The following is an 18,132-nucleotide window of genomic DNA, read 5'->3' as shown; positions in this document are numbered from 1 at the left end:
CAATTTAATTTTTTGCAGGGATAAGATATTGATTGGATTGATTTTTCCAGAGATAAGATATTGAGTGAATTGTTTTTCGAGAAAAGTGCCATGGTTTTTGCAGGGATAAGATAGTGTGTATATTATTTTTCGGGCTAAGTGTTATGATAATTGGTGGATTATTTTTCTCCACTATAAATAGTAGTCTTATATTGATGATGAAAACTCACAAATTCACCTTCATTTTACATCTAAATCATGGATCCATACAAATATTTCAATCCTAATATGCATCCACTATATAGTCAGCCACCAACACAAAATGAGTCTCAAACATTTAATCCTTATTCTACCAATTCACAATTTTCACAATTTCCATTTAATCCTTTTGTTTTTGCAGGTGCAACTCAAATTCCAACTCAAGAGCAAATGCAAACCCCACATACATCAAGCAAGAAGAGTTCTAGAGGACAAGGACAAAGAGAGCGACAACCAAACTGGACTATACAAGAGGATGAAGCACTGTGTAAATCTTGGTTACATATTTCTGAAGATGCAGTAGTCGGTACAGATCAACAGAGAGGGAGGTTATGGGACCGAATTAGAATGGAATTCATAAACAACTTAAAACAAGATGTTGGCAGAAATTCAAATGGGCTAATGAATCGGTGGTCGACCATTCAACAAAGCGTTAGCCAGCTTTAGGGATACCTCAGTGTGATTGAACGAGCTCGTATAAGTGGATACAACGCCGAAGATAATGTAAGTAAATGGAAAAAAAATTACGTTTCATTCACTTTTATATATATATGTATTTACAAAATTTTTTAAGTCAAGTATTTATATTTCAAGTTTTATCTGTAGATGGGAGCAGCAACAAAATTATATTTTGAGAAAGAAAATCATCATTTTAAGTGGGAGACTTGTTGGCTAATTCTGAAGGACACTTCAAAATAGTACCGTCATGTCAACGACCAACGAGAAAAACAGAAAAGAACTTCTCAAAGAAAAAGGACATAAATTAATTTGGATGATGATGATGACGTTGGAGAGTCCTCCAATGCACAAACTCCATCAACTGAGCAATCCACCCCTACTGGGACTCCAACCTCAGTTAGCCTTGATGATGAAGATGGATTATCTAATCACGACTCAACTGGACTAGTACGTCCTGATGGTCGCAAAATTGTAAAAGGTCCTACAAAAAAGAAGAAAAGTCTTCCTTCCATGGACTTATTTGCAAAGGAGTTCGCTAATATGAGCAAAGAAACATCAAGTCAGTTCGAAGAAGAAGCCATTAGAAGAACGGCAAGAGAACAACAAAAGTTACAAGCCAAAATGGAAGCAAAACAAATGAGGCTACAAGCTCAAAAAGAAACCGAGCAGATGAGAATTGCAGCAATGCAAGAACAAGAAAAGAAACGATTTGAGAAAGACATAATGATGATGGATCCCGAGTCAGCACCTACACTTGAGGGTAAAAAATGGATTATTGATCAACAAACTTGGATCCTTGAACAACAAAGAGAAAACATAAGTCGTGCACGAAAAAGTAAGTCAACATTCACAGATCTTAATAATTAATTTCCTAGTATTCTCGTATTTTTTTTTTTTTTGTTTATGCCTATAGTTGGAGGGATGTTCCAACATTTTTATGCTAATTATTTATAATATTTTGTGTTTTTATTATTTATGTTAATTTATGTTATTTGTAAATAACTCACAACATAATTAAAAATTATAAAATATTAGATAAGATGGCGTAAATGAAAAATTAAATTAAGCAAGAATTATATCAAATTTATCAATTAAATATATAAATTTTGAAAATTTATTTTTTTAAATTTTAGTTATATCAGAATTATTACCAAAAATCAAGAATTTTAATAATCAAGAATTAGATTTGATTATATCAAAATATATACTTATTTTTAATCATATCAGAATTATATAATATTTGTATTAATAATGAATATTTTATTATAATTTAATATTTGGAGAGCTATTTTAGAGAGGGCCAAAATGTACCCATTGGAGCAAAAATTAATTTGGACCTATTTTTAGAAGGAGGATGAATGTGGGTATGTGGCATGTGGACCCCATGATTTGGGGAGGGGATTTGGAGAGCTCCATTGTGGATGCTCTCATACCTCCAAATTGCTTAGTTGGAGTTCAATTGATTATGTGGCATCTCAAATTGATTAGTTGGCATTTCATTTTTGGTATGTGTTAAGTTTATTTCCTATTTAATATTTGCACAATCATCTAAACATTACCACATATACATTTATTTTTTAATGTATTTAATCTATATATAAATTCGAAAAATATTTATCTTATTTATACTTTTAATTTTCGTAATATATTTATTTGAATGCCCATTTTTATGAATATTCAAATAAATTTTAGGAATTTTTCATTGTAATAATCGACTAGTTTTATTAATAAAATACATTTTTTTTAATTTTTGTAGTTATAGAATATCGGAATATGCATTCAATAAATTATATTTGTTTAAAATACAACATATAAATACACGATTGAAGTTTTGACGTCTTCAATTTTGATCCTAGATTTTTCATTTATTTCATTTTTTGACTTGTTTGTTTAATTATTTTTTTCATTTAATTAAGAGAAATAAATAAAAACAAATCTTCTTTCAATGTTTATTAATTTACCTTATATCATATACGGATTGTGATAAAATATTAATTGTAATCAATTAATGATATTATTTTAATTATAATTTACCTTATAATTCTTGAATTTTATAATGAATTTCTTCAATTGAAATTTAGATATATATAAATAATCCGTTCATATTTTTTTTTTCCATAATTAATATTGATTATAATAAATATATTATGGCAACATTCTTATTTTATGGATTAATATACAATAAATGCCTCAAATCATTAATCAATAATATAATTTACTATTTTAGAAAAACCTAAAAAATCTTCTTTACATACACTAGAAAAACTAACCCTTATAAATACCGCATCTTTTCATCGATTTGTCATAATTCAGACGTGTAACTAAGGGAAACGGTTTGTTGTGTTTCTTTTCTTTCCCCCCCTTTCTTTTTCATTTTAATTTTTTGTTATTCTATATAATATTCCACAAATTGTATTTTCAATGTATTATGTTCTTATATTTGTTTTTGCTAATATTCGTAACTGCTTTATACAATAAATAAGTGTATAAAATAAAATAACAATTGTTTTTTATTATTTGTTTTGTTAATATTATTTTTTCAATACTACGTCTTTATGTTTTTCATTAATATTATTTTGTTTTTCATTTTCATGGCTTTATTTTTATTCCTTACCATTGGTTGTTTCATTACAATACTTTTATTTTTCATTCACGTCTTTATTTTTTTTAATGTATTCAAACTTCCATTAATTTTTTCTAGTCCCTTTTTATTTATTCATTATATTTGTTCTCGTGCTATTCTTCATATTATTGTCGTTGTTATTTTTTCTTTTGTTATTTCTTATGTTTTTTTTCACTGTTATTTTTGTTGTTCATTCGATTTTCACTGTTTATTATTCTAAATATTTTTAATGTTTTTTAATGGCATCCATTTGTTATCCCATTAAATCCTAACCCATTAAATACGTGCCCGGTAAATCCCTGATTTTGAATTTTTATAAATAGATACCTATTTTTTTATCCCATTAATTCTTTTTTTCTGGCAAATTTGTTTTTTGGGGTGCAATTCTCGCATTAAAATTTACTAAATCACGAACATAAATTATGAAAATTCTCTCTCTAATCATATTCTCACTAACTTATCTCTAGATTTTTTCAAGATTACTCAAAAGGCATTTTTTAATATTTATTTACACTTATTATTTACTTATTCTATTATTAAGCATGTTTAAATATTCAACATTTTTGTACACATTAATTAATACTTATTCGACAATTATTTATATTTAACAAACATAATTAATTAACAAATAATTGAATTAAATAAAAAATCATAAACCCTAGCTTGCCCCACCGCACCCCAGCCGCAGTCGCAGCCGCCAACCCCCACCCCGTTTAGCTTTCTTGCGTCTGCCATGGCAGCGTACTTCCCTTATGTTGCCAGCCAATTATCACGGGTCATTTCACCGAGACCATCTAGGATGGCGTTTCGACTCCACCGGCAACCACTATACAAAAAAGTTTTTCTTTTCTTCGACAAAATCTTGAAATTGCAATCCAAATCCATCTCAATTCGTCCTAAAAATGAAACTAACATTTAAATATATGACATACGTAGCTTGAATATATAGACTTTTCTTAAATTCAAGCTTGAAATGCAGAGACAAATTTTGTTTTGTGGAAAAATGAAGAAAGAAAAAGGAGATGATGGGAGGAAAAAAAAGATTTTAGAGAGACAAAGTTTTTTTGTTGTGTGCGGAACTTCATAAATTTAGTGCGGAATTTAGCATTTCAGATTTTTTTTAATTCATTTGATCAATTTATTTTAATTTTTCGATTCCATAAATAGTATTTATTGTGAATTACAAATATACCGCATATTTGTGGTTAAGATTATGATTAGAATTAGCATTAGTACTAGGGTTAGGGTTAGTATTCGTATTAACATTATTATTAGAATAAGGATCATGTTAGGATTACTATTAAAATTATCATTAGCATATTAGGATTAGTATTAAGATTACTGAAATGTTAAATGTCGTTTCACTTTTACTAATGTCGTTTTGACTTCAAACCTGATTTTGATATATTTCTATTTTGATTTTGGCAAAATTTGAAACAAAAAAACTGTAGTCCTTTGGGTTATCTTTCTAATCCAACTTAAATCCGCTAAATTGGATGTCGCGTGACAAAGTTATGCTTAAATGAGTCACATTTTGAATTTTAGATACCTTAATACATCAAAGTTGTGGGCAATATCCATTGATGCATGTATATCTTTCTCGCCCGACATCCAATTTTCTTGATTTAAGATGGATTAAAAACCTAACTCAGAATACTACAAGTTCTATTTTTTGGGTTTTGCAAAATTTGTAATTAAAAATGATCAAAACCACGTTCGAAGTCGTAACGGTATGATTAAAGTTCGAACGACATTTATCACATCCCCTAAGATTAATGTTTGCATTAGCATATTTTGATTTCTATTAGAATTAGAATTATGATTACTGTTATTATTATAATTACCATTATGATTAAAATTAGGATTATGATTATGATTATGATTAGAATTAAGATTAGCATTGTTATTAGGATTATGATCATGATATGATTATGATTGTGATTATTATTAGGAGATTAGAATTATGATAATGATTAGTATTAGGATTATGATTAATATTACCATTAGTATTAGCATTAGGGTTGGGGTTATAATTAGCATTAATATTAGGATTATAATTAACATTAGCATACAAGGATTAACATTAATATTAACATATTATGATTGACATTAGCATTAGCGTATTAAGATTATCATTAATATTATCATTGACATTAGCATTAGGATTATGATTAACATTGACATTGACAATGGCATCGGCACCACTAACATTAACATATTAGGATTAACATTAGCATTTGCATTAGTAATAGTAATAGTAATAGTATTATTCACTACACCAAAACAGGCATTTTCTAACAAACTATAACCGTTATAATAAATATTACTAACGGCGTAATTCCGGTAGAAAACGCATGTTAGAAATTCATAGGTTCAAATTACTAACGGAATTGGTCCGTTAGAATAAATAATCAGACCCGTTAGAAAAATAATTATATATCACCATTAATATATATAATCAGACCCGTTAGTATCAACATTAATATCATTATCAGTGTTAGTATGAGTATAAGTATCAGTTTTTGTATCACCATGATTATCAGTATTAGTATCATTATTAGTATCAGTACTAGTATGAATATTAGTATGATTATCGATATTAGTATTAATGGTAGTATCAATAGTAATATCAGTGTGAATATCAGTATGAGTATTAGTATTAGTATATATTTTTTTTTTTTGTTATCAAGCTGGAATAGACGACTAATATCACTTGCAATGTTGTTTACAATGAAGTTTTTCAGGAATATGAATGTACATCATATATATTGTATATTGTGATTCATATAGACATTTGTTGTTTGTATTATTTATATGTATAATTATTTTATCGTGTTAAGTTTATTTGCAGTTTATGCTAATTTTATTGTCGACTTCACTGAAATTCTTTTTTGGTTTAAATCAATGTACTTTAGTATAAATTGTATTTATTTCTTATACTTTTAGGTGATTTGTGTTTCACTAATGTGTATCACTTATTGCATTTGAACAATGAAAAATGTGCATGTTACTCGCAAGGTATGTAAGATGACACTACAACAAAATGTAGATATTAGGACACTTGTTTGGAGACATAATTTTGTAAATGCCTCAAACCTAATATATTGGGACACTTGATAAGAAAAAAATATTTTGAAAACCCTTAGAGCATCTCCAATGGAGAGGGGGGGTTTTCCCCTCCCCTCCCCCTCCCCTCCCCATCCCCCTCCCCCTCCCTCTACCTACGTCGTTTCCAACCGTTCGGTCTTATATTACTTTTTTTCCAATCCCCACTCTCACCACTATAATAATAATTAAATAATAATAACAACCACAACAACAATAATAATAATAATAATAATAATAATAATAATAATAATAATAATAATAATAATAATAATAATAATAATAATAATAATAATAATAATAATAATAATAATAATTATTATTATTATTATTACTAATAATAATTAATAATTAATAATAATAATAATAATAAAATAAAATAAAACCAAATAAAGAAACAAAATAAAATAATAATAAAATTACGAATAAAGATATAATTTAAAAGGAAATAATAAAATAAAAGAAAGAAATGAAAAAAAATAAAAGTATTTATTTACAAAGTGTTGATTTTATTGAAATTATGTGATATTAAATTATGTAATTAAATAAATGAAATAAAATAAAATAATGATATAATACTAAAATAAATACAAAAGAAAAAGAAATAAAAATAAACAAATTTGACATGTCAAAAAAAGAAAAGAAAAAAAGAAGGAAAAAAAAAAAGAAAAGAAAGAAACAATCGGTTAACAAAGAAAAAACAAAAAAAAAAACAAAAAAAAAAAAAAAAAAAAAAAAGTAAATTGGAGAGTAGGTACACGCCCCCTTCCAGCAAGTGAGCTGGAAGGGGGCAGCTCAAGCTAAACACCCCCTCCCCTCCTCCCCACCCATACCCAAGCCATACCCACCCCCCCATTACCCACCTCCATTGGAGGTGGTTTTGCCTCCCCACCCCTACCCACCGCCATGACCATTGGAGATGGTCTTAGGGGCATTTGATTTTTAGTGACATACACGTAAATGCCTCAAACATAGTTTAATTTTGCGGGTTTCTCTTATTTAATTATTTATTATTTCCCCCCAGCCCAATTCTCTTCCCAATTTTGCGGTGCGCTACTTCTACAGAGAAAACCTACTATTTTTTTTTTCTTCCAACAACGGCACAGTGAGAGATCTTTCTCTCGCCTTTTCCCTTCCAACATCAAAGGAGAAGAGGCTACATAGCATTAGAAGTAATCTGACCAATTGTTTTTTTCCTTCCAACATCAAAGGAGAAGTGGATACATCAATCCTTTTGAATGTTTTCATCCGAATAATTAAATTCCAATCCCTAAATCGCTGCTAAGGTATAATTTTGTATAACTTAATATGTATGTATATGTTTAAATTAAAATTAAGATCGGCATATGCTAGCAATTGATTCTTTTAATATCGTGATTGTTCGGATAGGGGTAAGGGTTTTGTGGGAGAAAAGATCTAGTTTGTCATGAAAATTTGGTAAATAAAAATCAATTTTATTATTTATCTCCTCTGCCACGAAGAATGACCGTGCCTCTGATGTGATCATTTTTTTTTCTAATTTAATTTTTGTATTGGTTTGACATTGCGTCTGATTTCTCTCGCGGGTTGTCCACCGACACCACCGATTCCGAGTTCTCCTTGTTGACGGTAAGTTTTCCAAAAGTAAATATTTGTTTCTTTTTTTCTTCTAATTGTTAGTAATTCTGACCTACATATTTTAATTTCAATGTTATTTTTTTGGCTCACCATTGTAATGAACTTGGTTTCATTTTTTTAATATTATCTTTTGGGCAGGCTACACGGCAAGCCTCTAATTGATTTGTTGAGTAGGATATCTTGATTATTAATTATCTAACAGGGAGTTATTAGCTTTCATTCCTCTATATTTTCGAGATTTTCATAAGTTTGTTTGTTTCTTATTTTTTTTTTACATATGAGTTAATGAAAATTACATGAATGAAGGAAGATAAAGACTGTCTAGTGCTATGAGTGGCCAAAAAACAAAAATCCAAGAATTGAATTTTATTGAAGAGAATAAGATGTTATCCGAAAGAGATTGTGTAGATAATTTTTGTATTATTTCTAGACAATTTCACTTCTTAAAAGGTTAGTCTTTTATGTTTATTGTTGCTCGGTTGTTTGTTGAACTTCCCATGTTTTATGTGCTATTTCTTATTTTGTTTGTGGTAAGCGTAAGCTATTCATATGGATGACTAGGGGATATTTGAGAACACATGCCTTTACTTGCATTTTTAACATTAATATTGTATTTGTAACTTGGTTTTCTGTTATTAAATAATGTATATATCATACGTGCAGATGTCGGTTACATTGGAATGATAAAACTCAAATATCTTGTTATTGGTATGTTCTATATCCCCCGTTCTTCTTCAACATTGTGTCATATGCAGAACCCCATTTTTATTTTTTGGCCAAAAACGAAAGCTTTTATTGCATGAAGGTACAGGGGCCTCACTAACCCATTTTTTATTTGTTAACTATCATATTTGATTATCTCATATACTTGAAGAAAAAATGATTTTTGGAGGAAATAAAAATGAAAAGATTGTACATAGAACCATTTGCTCTGTTTTTTTTTTCCTCACTTAATCTTTATTATAGTTTATTACTTGAAGTATTAAAAAATGATAGGTTGCTAAAGTTATAGTTTTAATTGTTAAGAATTCATACTCTTCTTTATACTTATCTATATTACTCGGTAGGTACATGAATGACTTTTTCTAATAATCTTCTTCTTCCATGCCTTGTTAATGTTCTTTGCTGTTAGTTTTAGTTTATCTTTGAAGGGTTTGTCCAGGACTTGTTGAAGTTCTATTTTTCGGGACTTAAGGAGAAAATATATTAGGGAGATCTTATATGTTATTTTGTATTTTTTTTTCGGATGTTACGAAATATTGGCTAGTGTTCTGTAATTTGATTTCTTATTACTAACTTAAGTACATTCTTTTACATGCAGGTTATTTTGGGTGACGAGTTTGATTGTTGACACGTAAAATACGATGTGAACTAAATTTAGGCCAACAAATTTTACTTGGGATATTCTCTCGTTTTCGTTTAGACAATCAAAGTAGTTTTGGATATTGTTATTTTATATTGTAAGACCTATGACTTGTACTAGTGTTTATCGACTATGATGATCAGTTGTAACTTGTATTATTGTAATACAGTGGAATTTTTAATTAGTTATAGTTGAAATGTTATTATGTTTGATTTTCTTTTCAGAATTTTATTTTGTATGTATTTATTAATATAGACTTTTATATTTATGTATATAAATTAATATTTATAAATAATATAATATTATATTTTGGGGACACATATAAAATGTCTCCAGAATGAACTAAATGTCCCAACAAATATTTTAGGTAGCAACAGCGATATGTTTATAGGACATATAATTGTGTCTCAAAATAATTATTTTAGGACACATATAATTGTCTTGAAAAGAAACTTTTATCGGGACATATAGGAAATGCCCCGTGAGCTATCGCGACACACAACTACGCGACATATATTTTATTTGCCTCTAAAGGTATAAGTGTCCCAAAATAGTACATTATGGGACATTTTCCAATGTCTCTAAAAGACATTTTTGTTGTAGTGTGAGTTATGTGATGTCAATGCATGTTTTATAAAATACTAATTTGATAATTAAGGTTCATGTTAAGGATCCGAGTGTATGGGACGGGATAGTTGTACCATGGGTCAGATAATGTATCTTATTTTCACATCACAATTTTTCGTATTTTATATTTTCATTTATCATTTATTTTGTTTATCTCGGTACTTAATTAAATCAAATGAAATTGATATCGGTTTTAAAAAAATAGATTATACCGTGTTATATATCAACTATTCAAAGTTTTAGTTCGATTATTTTATCTTAACCCTACTTTTATTCTTTATATTACCCACATGCATTGCATTAGAATCTTATTCTCACTCGCAAAGGTATTTGATTTACATCATCGACGTGTTTTAGTCATTAAAAAAATTAAACATAGAATTGCCCGTGCATCGCACGGGTGAGTTACTAGTATACTAGAATTAAAAGTTTGTTTCATTGTATTAGATCTAGTATTAAAAATGCCAAAATTTCGATGCTAAATGTCATGTTTCAATAGCATGCACATCTAATTTAATTTGACAATAAACATACACTAATATGTCATATTTTATAACTCCTACTATTTAATCAATCAATTGATGGCTTAATAATAAAAATAACAAATCATCAAATAATTCAATCATTCGGAACTAGTAAACTAATAAGCTAGGTACACAAATATAGTAGCAAATTTAAGCATTAATATTTGGAATCTTTTATTTACAATTTCGTTCATAGTCTACTGATTAAGGAAAAAGGTTAATATACATTATTACATTTCAGTATCATTATTTTCGTTAGTAATTATTTTAATGACCTTTTCCTACTATGCACAAATTAAATCAAACAACAATTAAACTTATGCAGCTATTTAAAAAAAAAATCAAGAAAATCAAAACCATGATTCTTTACATGATTACGTAATCCACATACATCTTCGATATAAATTATTCAACCCTTCGTCTTCCTCTTCTTCAATTCGTCTCACATAAGCAACAAAGAAAAGCTTGCGCTGCATGCAAGCACCAGCGCAGAAAATACGATCAAAACTACACGCTGGCGAAGTATTTCCCGGCGGAAAAATCTGACGATTACGAAAACGTGTATCACCTTTTCGGGATGCAGAACACCCTGAAAATACTTAAGTCGGTGGACGCAGACGAAAGAGATACGGCCATTGAGAGCATTATTATGGAGGCGAGAATGAGATTGGAATATCCGGTGCATGACCACTTTTCGGTGGCGAGAAAGCTTAGTTTCGAGATCCGGTGCATGGCCACTTTTCGGTGGCGATAAAGCTTAGTTTCGAGATTGAAAAGGCGGAGAAAGAGCATGAAATTGTCCGCCAGAAAATTCCCATATGTAAAGGACCGGATAATCGGGTCGGCCCGTCGACCCGTGGAGGGCAGCCTGATCAACCGTGAATGTGTTTTACAAAAATAAAAAACTTATATTAGACGTAGGATGCTCGAACGAGTATCCGATCCGTTAGTTTTTATGTTTTCGTGGTTGGCGTGTTCTGATTATCTGTTATCTGTTATTTTTCGATGGAAATTGCTATGTTTATTTACATTCTTTTATAACATTTATATATATAAATATTGCAATAAGGTTGCGAAATAAATTTTCAATTAATATATAAATTTACGTTTTGAACTTTTTATCCATTTTTGGAAATTTAGCCATTTTTGGACGAAAAAAGAAAAAAAGAAATTAAGATCAATTTGTATGTTTCCAGGGTCGAACATTTTACCTACTGCACATATTTTATGCTTTTGCCAACTGAGCTAAAAATAATTCTTGAAAACTTTTGTACATAGTCATATATATAATTTATCACAATTGGAGGCTCTACACTCACTCGCCTTGGACTTGGGCCAGCCCTGCTTATAGCATACTGAATATTTCCGAACTCAGCCAGACCCACCATAGCTACGGTAAAGTAGTTTTTCCATTATAAGAAAAAAAACAAATTGTTATATAAAGACTGAGAAAGAGCTCGAAATTGTCCGCAAAAAAATTCACATATGTAAAGGAGCGGATAATCGGGCCGGCCCGTCGACCCGTGGAGGGCAGCCCGATCAACCGTGAATGTGTTTTGGTAAAATAAAATTTTGTACTAGACCTAGGGTGGTCGAACGTGTATTTATAGTGCGTAGGACGATAATGTATTATTACATTTTTGTAATTGAAAATCCTCGGCCGAGATATTTACATTAAATCGAGTTGCGTTCACGTGTATGATTAATTGAAGGGTTTTTTCCTTTTTAATGTAATCCGATCCATTGATTTTTATTTATTTTTTCCGTGGTTGACGTTTTCGTTTATCCGTTATCCGTTAATTTTCAACGAAAGGAATCGCTAAGTTTGTTTTTCGTTTACATTCTTTTACAACTAATGAACTAAATAAAGATTGTATTGTTACAATTATATAAATATGTATATTTTTTTTAAATTTTGATCTTGCTTTTAAATATTGCTTGACATATTTTTGTTTGTTGTATATACTCATTTGAAAATGAATGGGCCCAACTGAGCAACTATATTCTGACAAGGTATTGGGCCATAAAAATATAATGTGATTGACGTCATATCTCTAAATTAAAATGCGACAAACATTGAATAAAGGATAAAAAAAATCCTAAATCGTGGACTCATTGCCGGGTAGTTATATGCTACACCTGGTTATTTACATCGGTTGGGTTTGAGTCGCTGATTTGATTAGGTAACTCACTAAACAGGTTTACACATGTATGTATTTGTGATTATACATAAATTTACGATTCAAATTCACTCAACATAAATAACTAGATGTAGCACTCAATTTTCCCTAATTGCCTGATAGGTGAATGGATTTGTGTTATGGATACAACTTAAGCGGTACAAGTGTGTACATATTAACCCCAAGTAGTTAACCCGGCCATGATAATTTTCATTTCTAGTTGATAATAGAATTAATATTGTTATAATTATTTTACAAATGAGTCCAATCAAATGTACGTGAATTCAGTAAATTTCACTCTTGTGTAATAACATGCAAATCATACGAAATATGAACATTGTATCGAGCAAGTTATGCACGACAAGTTAATTTGTTTTTTGTTCGGTCAAAATATCGAACTCAAATCGCTAAATATGACTGTGTTGTGCCGTCGCTGACAGTAAATTAACGTAATTATACTGTCAATGATAGTTAATTAACGTAATTGTACTGTCGTTGACAATACATTTATGTAATTGTGCTGCCGTTGACAGTAAATTAATGTAATATTATTACTTTTTATTTTTTGTTATTTTTTTTATTTTGTTTGATTTGTTGACAACAACGTAATTATATTACTCTCGTTGACAGTAAAATAAATGTAAACACAATAATATTACTGTCAACAACATCAATATTATTATTTTTTTGGGTTTTTTGTTTTGTTTGAGTTATTCACGGAGTAACGTAATAGTATTACTGGCTATTATTGTAATATTACTGTGAACACAATAATATTATTGTGGTTGACGGTAATATTAATGTTGTTATAGTAATATTGATGTCAACCACATCAATATTATTATTTTGTTTGGATTTTTTTGTTTGTTTGAGTTATTCACAGAGTAACGTAATAATATTACTGTCTACTATTGTAATATTACTGTGATTGACGGTAATATTACTGTTGTTATAGTAATATTACTATCACTCACAGTAATGTTAATTATTTTGGCCTTTTATTTTGTTTACATTTGTTGAACGGTCAACATAGTAATATTACTCTATTACACAATAATAATGAGTTTTGTTGTGTTAATATTACTGTGCTAGAGATTAATATAGCAATATTACTGTGTTAAACTGTAATTTAATTAATTTTACTGTGTTTAACAGTAATATATATAATATTACTGTCAATCACAGCAATATTGCTGTTTAAACGAAAAAAAAAAATGATACAGAAATGAGAAAAAAAAAATCGAAAAAGTCAACGCCATAGACCGGCGACGCCGGAATCCGGCGGGAAATTGTTTTTTTTGATTTTCTTTTTTTTTTTGAAAAAAAAAAGTTATGGGTCAAAATTGAATAATTTGTGAAATTTGGGGTCAAATTGAAGTTAAATTAAGTTAAGGATGAAATTGGAGAATATTACAGTATGAGGGGCTATTTTAGTCATTTACAAAAATCTGGACCATGTGTGGATTTATTGGTAATGAGTTTTTTGTCTGGATCTCTATATGAATAAGTACCCATTGATGGGCTTATTTGTAACGATCCCATTGTTTTATTGAAATTTGGAATGTCCAACAAAAAATATGCTTAAAAGGCAAGATAATCCATGATAACATAATATTTGCGGGTCAACCCGATAAGTTATTTGGGATACCAAACATCAAACAAAATCCAACTATTTAGTTAATCATTGATACTATCCCAACCAAATGGGCCCTAGTATAACACTATATAAACTGATAAGTTATTTAACAAAACTTACGTATATTTCTAGGTCGATAATATTTCATAACAGACAGGACCTCGGTTTTCTTTCATTAATTCCGGCCTCCAAAATAAGGCTCTCAACAACTTCTACTTCAATTTATATGGGTGATAAAATTGTTGAGAGTCTTATTTAGTGGCCCGAATTCATAAAGAAATATTTTCCATTAGAAATGGCAGAAGAATGCCCACAAATTATTTTGTATTCGTAACTAAACACACTGTAACTAAACACACGATCAATATATATAATATTAAAATATATAAATGGATGAAGAAGAACGAAATATGACTATTGAGAGCATTATTTTGGAGTCGAAATCCGGTACATGGCCAATTTTGAAGTTCCGGGCTCATCGGGCTAGCCCGGAAAGAGCGGCCCGATCAAACCGGAATCGGAATTCATCAACCCAAAAAAAGCGGTTACATGTGGATTTGCATTAGCTCTAGCTAGGTATTAGAGATAGACTGCAGAAACGTGTATTTATAGTAGATGATGTAGTGCAATTTATTAATGGAGAATCTTCTGTCGTGATCTTTACATTGAATATCGAATTATGTCACGTGTAAAATTGATATGGTTTTTTATCCGTTAGTTTTTTCTGTTAATTTTCAATGAATGGACTTTGCTATAGAAGATTGCCATGGAAGATTTTCTCTGCTATATTTGTGTATAAATTTTTACTAACAAATCGATTGATATTAATTATTAAAAAAAAATTAAAAAACCCTCTACCATATTTGCTTTGATTTTACAAAAAAAATTTGTTTTCGATATTGTTTAGATGTGAAAATTAGACGAGGGATCAAAGTTTACCATTTTCAGGGAGAAAAAAATCATTTTTTTTTCTTTAAATGAAAAAACTACTGCAGATTCATATATTTATTTAAAATCCTGAATATTATGTAATCGAAATTTCAAAAATTGAAATGAAACTTTTATATTTTGAAATCAGAATTTTTTTGTCGAAATCGGCACGATAAAATGCATGATAATGTTGGTGTCGTAAATGTCATTCATGTATACTAGAAAAAAATAAATTATATTTTGAAAATTAAAGTTGAATTGAAATATATATATACTAAAATTAAAGTTTGTTTCATTGTATTATATCTAGTATTAAAACTGCCAAAATTTCGATGCTATGCATCTCTAATTTGACAATAAACATATACTTTGTAGTATTGTAGGGATAAGTCCTTTTATTTTTCCTTTTTATTAACTACCTATAACATTAATCTCCGATAGCCACTAACTTTAATTTATAGGGTAATAGCATTTGTTTTCGAGTTTTGAATTTTTTTTAACTGAAAGAGACGGTTTTTCTAATGCGACATCCAATGATTATTAATCGTCGATCAGCATATAATCACATGCGCCCATGTAAATATGCGTGCTTAGTAAAAAATTATTTCACTATATCAATGGTTAAAAATCACCCGGTGTGTTCCATCGGGTATAACGTCTCGATGACTCCGATCGAACAAACTACTTATAACTCCTACTATTTAGTCAATCAATTGATGGCTTAATAATAAAAATAACAAATCATCAAATAAGATACACAAATATAGTAGAAAATTTAAGCATTGCAATTTGGAATCTTCTATTTACAATTTCGTTCATACTCTATTGATTAAGGAAGAAGGTTAATATATATTACATTCCAGTATCATTATTTTCGTTAGCAATTATTTTAATGACCATTTCTCACAATGCACAAATTAAAATCCAACTGCAATTAAACTTATGCAGCTATTTTAAAAACAAAAAATCAAGAAAATCAAAACCATGATTCTTTACATGATGACGTAATCCACCCACATCTTCACTATAAATTATTCACCTTTCGTCTTCTTCTTCAATTCATCTCACACAGCAACACAGAAAATAGAAGAAAACATCCAATTGGGATTTAATATAATTCATATATTTATATATAATATAATGGCTAACGCAGGTCCATCAGTCTACAAAGCTTGCGCTGCATGCAAGCACCACCGTAGAAAATGCGATCAAAATTGCGCGCTGGCGAAGTATTTCCCGGCGGAAAAATCCGACGATTACGAAAACGTGTACCACCTTTTCGGCATCCAGAACACGCAGAAAATACTGAAATCGGTGGACGAAAATGAAAGAGATGCCGCCATTGAGAGCCTTATTATGGAGGCGAGAATGAGATTGGAATATCCGGTGCACGGCCACTTTTCGGTGGCGAGAAAGCTTAGTATCGAGATTGAAAAGGCGGAGAAAGAGCTTGAAATTGTCCGCCAAAAGATTCACATATGTAAAGGAGCGGATAATCGGGCCGGCCCGTCGACCCGTGGAGGGCAGCCCGATCAACCGTGAATATGTTTTAGAAAAATAAAAAACTTATATTGGACGTAAGATGTTCGAACGAGTACTTATAGTGCGTAGGATGATTGTGTATTGATACATTTTCGTAATGAAAAATCCTCGGTCGAGATATTTACATTAAATCGACTTACGTCACGTTTATAATTAATTGAATGGCTTTTACCTTTTTAATTTAATCCGATCCGATCCATTATTTTTATGTTTTCGTGGTTGACGTGTTTTGATTATCCGTTATTTTTCGATGGATATTGTTATGTTTGTTCACATTCTTTTATAACATTTATATATATAAATATTGTGATAAGGTTGCGAAATAAAATTTGATTCAATGAATATATAATCTTACGTTTTAAACTTTTTATCCATTTTTGGAAATTTAGCCATTTTTGGACGAAAAAAGAAAAAAAAAATTGATATCAGATTGTATGTTTCCAGGGTCTAACATGTTACCTACTCCATATATTTTATGCTTTTGCCAACTATGCTAAAAATAGTTCTGGAAAACATTTGTACATATATAGTCATATATATAAGTTAGCACAATTGAATATTCTCTTAACACGCCTACCGTAGACACGTTCCGTACTCAGCTCGACCCACCATAGCTACGGTAAAGTAGTTTGTCCATTATAAAAAAAATTGTTATATAAATATTACTTAGTACTATGTTTTCTTAAATCTGATTTTCAATTTTTGTTTTATACATAAGACTACAAGTTTAAGCGTGCAAATAATTTTTTTTTTAAGTTTTTTAAACGTTTTTTGTTATTTGGAATTTTTTTAAACTTATAATATGAAATTTTAGTTAAACTTTGTTAGTCAAATTAAAAAAAAAATGAATTAAGGCAATAAAAGATTAGAACCGTGTCATAATTAACTAGAATAATCATTTAAACTCGAAGCTCGAAAAAATTCCGAATCTAGCCGTAGAAATCTCAGTAAGACATTCCCCTACTAGACAATTAATTAGTTCATTAGTTAGTACTTTAATTTGAAATTAGATGTGATGTTCAATAACGCCTCTAATTTAACAATAATCAGAAGCTCGTTCGTAATATTTTTAGCGATAATTCGTATTTTTCGTTTTATTAACTATGTGAAAATTTAATATCCTATAGCTACAAATTTTATTGGATCTTAGCATTTGTTTACGAGTTTGAGCTTTTAATTGCTGGAGTCGAGCTATCTTGATTATATATTATGTCAACCGTTTATAACTCCTATTATTTAGTAGTAGCAATCGAACAATAATCTAATGACGAACGTTTTCATTTAAACAA

General features: G+C 29.5%; 1 protein-coding gene across 1 annotated transcript; it reads left to right on the top strand.

Annotated features, from left to right (window-relative positions):
- The first annotated feature begins 16,441 nt into the window (after positions 1-16,441).
- LOC105958357 (LOB domain-containing protein 7) lies at positions 16,442-16,843 on the top strand. Its single transcript, XM_012982365.2, has one exon. The coding sequence runs from the start codon at positions 16,442-16,444 to the stop codon at positions 16,841-16,843; it is 402 nt and encodes a 133-aa protein (XP_012837819.2).
- The last annotated feature ends 1,289 nt before the right edge of the window (positions 16,844-18,132 follow it).

This window comes from Erythranthe guttata, chromosome 10, assembly GCF_056151865.1.
Source record: "Erythranthe guttata isolate IM_541 chromosome 10, IM_541, whole genome shotgun sequence".
Classification (NCBI taxonomy): Eukaryota; Viridiplantae; Streptophyta; class Magnoliopsida; order Lamiales; family Phrymaceae; genus Erythranthe; species Erythranthe guttata.
The sequence above is the reverse complement of the archived record's forward strand: the minus strand, read 5'-3'. Positions and strand labels throughout refer to the sequence as shown.

What these genes read in the sequence shown, in the direction of transcription:
- LOC105958357 (XM_012982365.2), top strand. Translation starts at nt 16,442, where the DNA reads ATGGCTAACGCAGGTCCATCAGTCTACAAAGCTTGCGCTGCATGCAAG.